General features: G+C 48.8%; 1 protein-coding gene across 1 annotated transcript in view; it reads left to right on the top strand.

Annotated features, from left to right (window-relative positions):
* The first annotated feature begins 2,468 nt into the window (after positions 1–2,468).
* The window catches only part of LOC146812888 (gamma-aminobutyric acid receptor-associated protein-like 1), a 32,014-nt gene continuing 24,919 nt past the window's right edge, over positions 2,469–9,563 (top strand). Inside the window, exon 1 of the mRNA XM_085619959.1 lies at positions 2,469–2,739. Within this exon, the coding sequence (XP_085476085.1) occupies positions 2,650–2,739 (90 nt within the window). The 5' untranslated portion in view covers positions 2,469–2,649. The remainder of the gene's footprint in view (positions 2,740–9,563) is intronic.

The raw sequence follows: 9,563 nt of genomic DNA, 5'->3' as shown, positions 1-9,563 counted from the left end.
GCTGTGAGATGTGTGCACACATCCAGCAATGCACTGAGATATGTTCCTGACTCTGAGGCATGTGTATGCAGCCCAGCCATGCGGTGAAATCTGTGCCTGTTTGTGAAGCCCGTGTATGCAGCCCCAGCCATGCGGGGGCATCCGTGCCTGACTGTGAGATGTGTGCACAAAGCCCCAGGAATGCGCTGATATCGGTGCCTGACTGTGAGATGTGTGCACACAGCCCAGGAATTCGCTGATATCTGTGCCTGACTTTGAGATGTGTGCACACACCCCCAGGAATGCTCTGATATCTGTGCCTGCCTGTGAGATGTGTGCACACAGCCCCAGCAACACGCTGATATCTGTGCCTGACTGAGATGTGTGCACACAGCCCAAGTAATGCGCTGAGATCTGTGCCTGGCTGTGAGGCCCGTGCATGCAGCCCCTGCCAGGTGCTGCCAGTCTGCAGATTCCTGTGTACCTAAAAGTGACACTACCTACTGAAGGAGGAGGGGCGCTAGGATGAGGGAGTCTGTAATGCTCGGATTGTGGTCATTAAAGCAGTGTCATAGCCAGTGTATCATGACCCCTATTGCAAGGAAGGCGGTGGGCCCCCTCTGTTCTCTGTTTGAACTGTAAAATACAGCAATATTCATGGTTCCGTCGACCTTTGAAGCTGGTGCGGCTGAACCTGCTGCACAAATGGAAGCTCCACCACTGAATTAAAGAAGGATGCTTCTGAGAGTACCAGTAGATTACCGAAGGAACAGGCACAACACAATTTGTGGCGTGAACTGCAGTGGCGGCGGCCACCTATCAAAAGTGGTAGGGCCGTCGCTGGGGGGGAAGGGCCAGGCGATGGGGAGGGGGGAGAAATAATATAAAAGTAAAAAAATAAAAAACATACCTGCCACGCCACTCGCTTCCGCTGACAGACGGCTCGCTGCTCCTCTCTTTGGGCTGGGAGGGGATGAGCCCTCAGACCATAGGCTCCACACCCAATCCAGACGCTGCTCTCAGAGCATGAGAGCAGCACCAAGATTGGTCTTAGCGGCCTCGTTTGCTGCTCAGACAGTGAATTGGAGCCTGTGGCTTTTCTCCCAACAGCTGTATAACACAGCTCGGTTGGAGAAACATAAGTGCGCATGTGTGTTTGGCCGGCCTAGGACTGTCGGCCAAACACACATGCGCAATTATAAGCCCACTACTTCTGCTCCGGAACATGCCTGGCCCGCCCTATACTTATTGCGGGGCTCAGACAGCAAGCACCTATTGCCACGATTTACACCATAAACATATACTTTTCACTCCCCCATGCCTCGCTTCAAGGTCTCACGGGGTCCACACGTTAGTAGATAAACTCGCCAAGCTGCGTTACTTCAGAGATGGTCGCAGCATTCAAAGAGCTGTCTCTGGGCGATGAGCTGCACATGCATGGACTCTGAATCCTGGGGGCACAGGATGAACATGAACCTGGCAAGGGTCAGTGTCATGAAACAGGGAAAGCAGAAACACACAGTTAAGGCATGAAAAGAAGAAGAAAATGCATAGCTAGCAGAAAGAGAGTGGCGTGAGAGGTAAGATGGTGGAGAAAGGGAGAGGGGAAAGGAGAGGGAAAGAAGAGGATAAGGAGAGCGGAAGATGGAGAAACACAATTGGGATGGGCTGAGGAAGGTTTTGGGAGGAGATATGATATAACAAGCATTTGCAAGGCAATAGGTCTCGCATTTACGCAAGTTTGAGCTATTGACATTGCAAATAACAAAGCCTTTTATTTTTGTTTTAGTTTTTAAAACAGAAATAAAAGGCATTGTCGTTTACAGTGCCAATAGCTTAAACTCTCGTAAATGCGAGACCTATTGCATTGCGAAGGCGTCTGCTGCAGGGGCCTGTGTTCAACCTCATGGTCACAGTTTTTTTTTTTTGCTCTAGCCCTGCCCCCTCCCCCACTGACCCCGCCCCCACCGGTGCGGCCCTCTGCCACAAACCACACTGTAAATTTGGCCCCCGAGAGAAAGTTTGTGAGTACCCCTGCTATAAAATTCGTTCTCTTCTCATTTTTGATAACGAAAACATGTTATCTGCATTTTTTGCTAAATGGCATGGTGTTTTTCCGCATTCTGTTCGTTATAAGATCATGTGAATTCAATGGGTCCTATCCAGGAGCATGGCGTACATGGATTTCTTTCATGTTCTCAAACATCTGTGTTTACAGTTAGCATTCTAGTTCTTTGAAGGGACTCTATAATAATCATTTTGTTATTAACATCCCGTTGGGCGGGGCATGGTACGACATCGATGACACATTAATGATATATTTGACTCCATCAACCAGTCAGGGAGCGGGGGGGGCACCCTGTTTGTTTCGTCACGCAGGGTCTTTAAGCGTCCAAGTAGAGGAGAGGATGCTCTTTTTGTGACGTCAGTCATGCCGCCCCTTTCTAGGCTCGGCGAGGGGCGTGTCTCGGTGTGACGTCACACAGCCCGTTCCCTGTCCTGCTGTCCCTAGAAGCTCCAGCTGGGGATCAGCTGAGCCTGACAGACGCGATCCTTAAAGGGCCAGACGCAGCAGCTCTCCTTGTCCCCTGCACACAAAGGACACAATCTCCTCCTTCGTGACGGGCGCCGTCTGCGAGCACAGAAGGGAGCCACAGGCAGTCGGCCGCGATGAAGTTCCAATACAAGGAAGATCACCCCTTTGAATATAGGAAGAAGGAAGGAGAGAAAATCAGGAAGAAATATCCTGACAGGGTCCCTGTGAGTGGCGACGAAATATCTTTATTTGTTATGTATATCACAAAAAAGCAAATGTTTGCTGCAGTCTGGTGATGGCTTTCAAGGGTACCTGTGCAGTCTTTGTCGGTGAGGACGGGGGTCACGCGCGCCATTGTGGCGTAGATGTATGCTGGGGGCTTCGGGCAGTTTAATATACGAAGCAGGGAGCTCGGGGCAGGAAGGCAGAGAGCGCACGGGGGTGATAGAGATGGAGAAGAGAAGGCGGCCTTGGCTGTACGCGTCTCGGAGGGCGCTCCGCTGCGGGTGCAGGGCCTCGTAGGTACGGCTTCGGATAATATTCACCTGTCTAATGCGACGGAAGATATTCGCAGATTTTACCAATGTTAATACGAGCGTCGACATTCTACGTAATGTGAGCCGTCCATCAGAGGGGGGGGGGGGAATGAAGGTTGAAGAAAGAGCTGGGGGGCAAGGAAAAGAGGGGACATAAAAGGAACCAGGGAGAAAAGAGGAGCGCAATGGAGGAAGGTGGACAGCGGAGCGAGAGGGCCCTAGGAGAGAAAGCAGCAGGTAAGGGTCGTGACCAGAGAGTGTGGAACGGCTAGCGCCTGTGTGCAGCTTCAGTGCGCAGGTTGTGTGCTCCCGCTGCACGTGCACCGCACCTGTATAATTTGTGACCTCATTGTTTACATGAACAGCTGCCCTGATATCCTGCACCTCCCCCATCTCGTCACGTGATCCTGACAGCTGTGTTGTTGCAGTAAAGCAGCCAGTGCTTCGGTGTGGGAGTTGCGCACAAACAAACCTCCTAGTGTGAATGGGGATCGGGAAATAGAGCTTACCCCCCCCCCTTTCCAGGTGTACAATGCCCCCACCTCACCCTCATAATTTGCCCTGAGACCGCAGAGGGCCCGCTCTGGAATGGCCTATGAGCAGGGCTCGAGTCTGAGGGTACACAGCGTACCCCCAGTCTTTTCACAGGGTGGACGCCGTCCCCACTGCCAAGAAGTTGGGCCCCACAGAAATATGCTGAACTTGTCTCGTGTAATTTTCAGACACCAGGACACGTTCAGCAGCGCCTGCACATTGCCTGCTTTCCATTCCCAGCAGCAACGTGCAGGCAGCGAGGGAGCCTTTTTTCACCTCCAGAGGGACCGAACTTAAGGGGCCATCAGGCCTCCTTTTGTTTGTAAATGCTGACTGGGGGCCGCCTGGAACCTTACATTTAAATGTAAATGCCACAGAGGGAAACAAAGGCACAGGTACTTGAGAGGCATGCTTTCACCTTTATTCTGTCCCTGTATATTAATGCGTACACTGTAAGACTGTCAGATGGGTTAGTCTGTCCCAGTATTTACACAAATAATTTAAAAAGCACTATTTTATTTCTAATATAGCGCTACGTCATGAGGTCAATTGCCTGTTGTCTTACCTGGTCAGTCCCCCCACTTCTTTTTATAGGACTTGTATCCTGCCTATGAGATCATGTTACCCTTTCCTTTTTCATGAACACCAGGAGGGTTGGAGGTAAGTCACTTGCATAGCTTTCCACAGAACTACTAGTCTTTAGAGAGACCGGCCTCTTCCAGGCCTTAAAGGTCAGCCTAAATCCAGTCCTCTCAGCAAATATTGCTAATGTTTACTGGTCTCCATGGGATATACGTCTGAACTGCAGCCGAGCACACTGGCCCTGCAACAGTCCTGCCCCCCGCACCTCCCGTGCTCAGCTGTTACTGCAGAAAGGAATCTATATTCAGTCCCACGAGAGCTTGGGTCAGCAAGAATGACCACGCAGTGTCTCCCGTCTTCATCAGAGTGATTTGGTGCAAACCAGGCGCTGTTGTGAATGTGCAAGGGCCAGGGTGAGAGACAGCACTTCACCTCCAGTGAAGGACTCTGGGAGAAGAAGAAGGGACAGACCTTCACCCCCAGTGACAGACCAGAGACGTTTTAATGCATGGGCAAAGTGGGCTCTGGCTCAGGGCCCCAGCCTTTCAGGGGGCCCCCTGACAGAGTCAGCTCCATTCTCCAGAGTTTTGCCCTAATGACCTTGAATATTTCTTAAACAGATTTATTTAAATAATGTTTTCCTTTAATTTATTTTTTATGTACCTTATTTGTGAGTCTAGTATAGCCATTTTGCAGAGAAATGTTGTGTTTTATGTTTCATGCATTATACATTTAAAAAAGTTTCTTTTAGATCAAAACAAGGCCTAACGTATAAGAACTGGGAGGGCGTCACAGAGATTATTTGCAGTAATATTGCTGAGCTGCTGCTGTGTTACAATATTGAAAACACACATACCTACCCCTGAATATTAGATGTAAACACATTTAGGGCCTTATTTATGAGAAGTGATGCATCGCTGTGTGAAAACAGGGATGCGTAACTTCTTAGTGCGCCCTCCTTGCGACATGATCAATGCGTCATATTTACTGTATGGCGCATCATGTCGCAAGGAGTTACAGATACTTCAGTATTTCTGACATATCTGTAGGCGCAAAAGTGATGCATTGCTGGGGTATGTCTGAAAATAGACGTAACTCCAGCAATGTGTCCTTTCACATGGGGCAAGCCCCATGTGAAATTCCTGCATCAGTCTTACGCCTGCTGTGAGGCAGGTGTAAGATATTGACGCAATGGCGTCCTAGAAGTGGCGCACTGAGTTCTCATAGATTTCAATGCGCTACTTCTACAAGGCTTTTTGCGGTGGAACACCCACCCTGCATACATTATACCTGGCGCAGGTATAATGTGGTGCAGGGGTTTACAAAGTGACGCATCAGTTTGTAAATAGGGCACAACATGGCACATTTTTTACGCTGCCGGTGCGTCAGAAAAAGTGACGCACCGGCGGCATAAAAGTGAAGTAAGGCCTTATAAATAAGGCCCTTAGAATTTGGACGAGTGTTCCTTTGCACTGTCAGGGACCTAATGAAATGAAATAGTGTATTTAATAAAGCACGCAGCTACTCAGACTAAAGTGTCCTGGCACGTGACAGCGGGAGGAAAACGTGCGTAAAAGACCCATCATTTATGGAAAAGCCAGGTTTTTAAGTTCTTCCTGAAAGAGAGTAGGTCTGTGGTTAGTCTCAGAGACTCAGGGAGTCTATTCCACAATTTTGCGCCTAGAAAGCAGAGGGATCAGCCTCCAGTGCGGGCACTGGATATTTTAGGCATGATGGCCAGGTTGGCATTGGAAGATTTTAGGAGTCTAGATGTTGTGTAGCGATTAACGCACTTATTTAGGTAGCCGGCTCCTAAGCCATGGAAAGCTTTAAAGAAGATGGTCATCCCTTTGAAGTAGATCCGTTCTTTTATGCGGAGCCAGTGTAGAGACTTAAGAATAGGGGTCATACTAGATCTGGGTTTAGGTCTCAGGATGGCTCTGGCTGACGTGTTTTGTACCACTTGCAGCGCTGGATACGGGATTTGAGAAGACCGAGGTACAAGCTGTTGACGTAGTCAAGTTCTGATGTCACCAGAGCCTGCACCAAGATCTTTCTGCTCTCAAGCGGTAACAGTGGCAGGAATTTCTTTAGCATCCGGGGTATGCCAAAGCAAGAGCCAGTTAGATTTAGGATTTGAAAGCGCATGGAGTTTGTTTTGTCTATGACAATTCCTAAGTTTTTTACTTTCTCCTTTTCCGCGGGCAGGGGCGGCAGATCTTTTGGCCACCAAGAGCTTCAGTCAGCCGTTTCAGGATTACCAAACAAAACAACTTTAGTTTTGTCAGGATTGCACTTCAGCTTATTGATCTTAAGCCAGTTAAAAACCTTTGTGAGGCAAGACCTAATAATTGCCCCATCAAAGCCGGTTCCTTTTTCGCATGTAAAAATCAGCTGAGTGTCATCGGCATAGGAAACAATTTTGGCGCCCTCTTCCTCTACCAGAAATGCAAGGGGGATAGATATATATTAAAAAGGGTAGGACTGAGAATGGAGCCCGGAGGGACACCTACATTCATGGCCAAAACCGGGGATGAGAAGGGGGAGGGGGGCAGATGTCCTGAGATCTATTTGCCAAGAAGGATGACATCCATGTTAAGGCGGTCCCCCCCCACGCCGATGTTAGCAAGTCTCTCCAGGAGCCTCTCATGTGGGACCATATCGAAGGCCGCCGACAGATCGAGCAGTATCAGAACAGCCTTGCCTCCCTGGTCCAGCTTACCCTTGAGAAATTCAGTCACTTCCAGCAGAGCGGACTCCTACTGTAGTTAGCCCTAAAACCAGATTGGGACTCATGAAGGAGCTTCCCATCTTCAATGTGTTTTTGGAGGGCCTTGTTTACATGCTTCTCTAATACTTTGGAGAGGGCTGGAAGAAGGGCGATTTGCCTTTAGTGGGCAGTGTCCTTTGGTTTGGCGTTTCGCATTCTTCCATAATTTCGGCATGTTGCCTGAGGAGAGGGAAGCACTAAAGAGCTGGTTTACAGTGAAGTTTATGGTGGGAGCTAATAGGTTCAGGATATTTGCTGGACATGGGTCGGTAGGAGAGCCAGTCTTAATGCTTTGGAGAAGGGTCAATGACTCTTCAAGCTGAAACTCAGGGAAAGCTAATAAAGATGGAGGATCCAAGAGGTGAAATTTGCTATTAGAAGTAAGGTAGAAGGTCAGTTCTTCCCATGAGATGTTAGTGAACGCTTGTTGGATCACGGAGATCTTTTTGTGGAAGAATTGAGCTATTTCATTAGACAATTTTTCCATGCATGGCCCTTCCTTTGTGCCAGCTTTCGGGGCGCTAAAGGATTTAAATATGCTAAAGATTTCCTTACTCTTATTTTGGTCATTTTCTATCTTGGATTGAAAGAAGTTTTTCTTGGCTGCCTTCACGAAAATGTAATGAGCTTTTAAGGTGTCTTTATACACCTTCCTGTCCTCAGGTAGATAGAATTTACACCATTTCCGTTCCATTTTTCTATAATTTGTCTTGCTAGACCTGAGGCAATCGTTAAACCATGAAGCTGGTGGGGCCGACCTCTTTGAGGAGCAGGATACAACCGGTACCGCTGCACCAATGTTGGTTCGGAGCCATTAATCTATTGAGAGGGCGTCTGAGTCAGGGCAGTCAGACAGGTCCGGTGAGAAACGACCGAGGGCGCCTACTAACACCGGGATGGATATTTTATGGAACGTCCTGTAATTAGGGACCCTCTGCCCTGCGTTAGCCCAAGGGTCTGTAGCAGAGTTGGGAATGATGAATGAATTTTAATAGGAGGTGGTCAGACCAGGTAATGGGAAGAGGTAGTGTTACTGATATGTCAAAGTTGTGAAAGATGTGGTCATTCTCATGGGTGGCAGAAGAAGTAGATAGAAACATGTTGCAGGCATGCCGCGTCTCCAACAAGGAAATTGTTTGAGGGTCTTTTCCATTGTCCATATGTATATTGAAATCTCCCAGAATAAGGCAGTTGTTGTATTTTAAGTCCAGGGAGGTGGTGGCTGTATTAAGCGTAGTAATACAATTTCCAATTGCACCGGGAGGTCTGTAAATCAGAAAAACAGCTATGCTATGATGGGGGGATAAGGTACAGCGGAAGTCTAAGGACTCTGCGCCCTCGATGTTTTCCATCGGGATGGTAGAGCAGTCTAGTTTTTGATTCTAAATCATTGCGACACCACCCCCCTTCCCACTCGGTCGGTCCCTCCTAAGGATTTTATAACCCGTAGGGATGGCCGAGGTGATAGTAGGGTTGGAGGCTTCAGACAGCCAGGTCTCAGTGAGAAATAAAAGATCAGGCTGGCCGTCTAAAAGTAGGTCATAAATGTGTGGTTCATACTTTTGCATAGAGCGACAATTTAAAAGGGTGGCCTTTAAGTCCTTTTTTTATGGTTTTTACACTTATTGTTATGTGGGAGGATCTTGGGTGCGAGTTTCCTGGGCTGGAGGAGAGACATGTTGTACTTATTGCATCGAAAATCTAAGTCCAAGCTTGGATCAGCCACTGTACACTGACATAATGGTAGCCGCCTAAGGCTAAGCAGTTTTTCGCTATTGTAATATAGTGGAAGAAACTCACTGGAGGGGAACTGGGCAGCAAGGGCAGTGCCGGACGCCTCCGGGACGCTGACGGGCACAGACAGGCTTGCCTTTTGCGTGCCAGCGGTGCGCTCGCTGCCCGCATTCGTTTGCATCAGGAATATATAGGCTAATGCCTATGATGCAATACAATCTAAGAGTACTCCCTCATAACCTATGTTTCTTTTATCTGATTCAACATGAATCCGACATGGGCTAAAAATATCATTAGACAATCACAAAATCCAAAAACATAAAACATATTTATAAATCTTGACATTATTTATTCATTTTCTTTGTTTTATCAAAAATATTTTTATGCTATCTTTCGCCAATTTTACATATAAAATTGATATTGTAGACATATACACATAATTTTACAATATAATTGTTGGACCCGGCCTCGTAGAAAGGCCCGACGTGCCCCCGCACCACCGAAACCTGGTACCTGCAGCCCAAGCACACGGCCCAGCCGACCCTCCCCACCAGGACACACGCACCGACCCGGACATCCCCGTCCATGGCCTCTCCCCTTTCGGCCACCCTGGGCCCGCGTGCCCACTTCATGCACCAAGATGGCCGCCCGGCCCCAGCGCGACCCGGGCCTAGAGGCGCCACTCCGGCTGGAGGACATCACGCTTCCAGGGGGTGAGAGAGGGAGGAGCAGTTTCTATCGCACCTCTGAACTCCCCTGGGACGATGGGTTTCGATCGGCCCTCCGGCCTCCCTGAGGGCTGGCTCCGTGCCTGCTGGGTGTCTGGGACTCCTCCCGACCCGGCCCTGAAAGGATCAAAAGACAATAGCAGGAAATCCCGACAAGCGACCCC

The sequence above is a fragment of the Triturus cristatus genome, chromosome 7 (genome assembly GCF_964204655.1).
Source record: "Triturus cristatus chromosome 7, aTriCri1.1, whole genome shotgun sequence".
NCBI lineage: Eukaryota > Metazoa > Chordata > Amphibia > Caudata > Salamandridae > Triturus > Triturus cristatus.
Note: the sequence above shows the minus strand (reverse complement) of the source record. Positions and strands in the feature narration are given on the sequence as shown.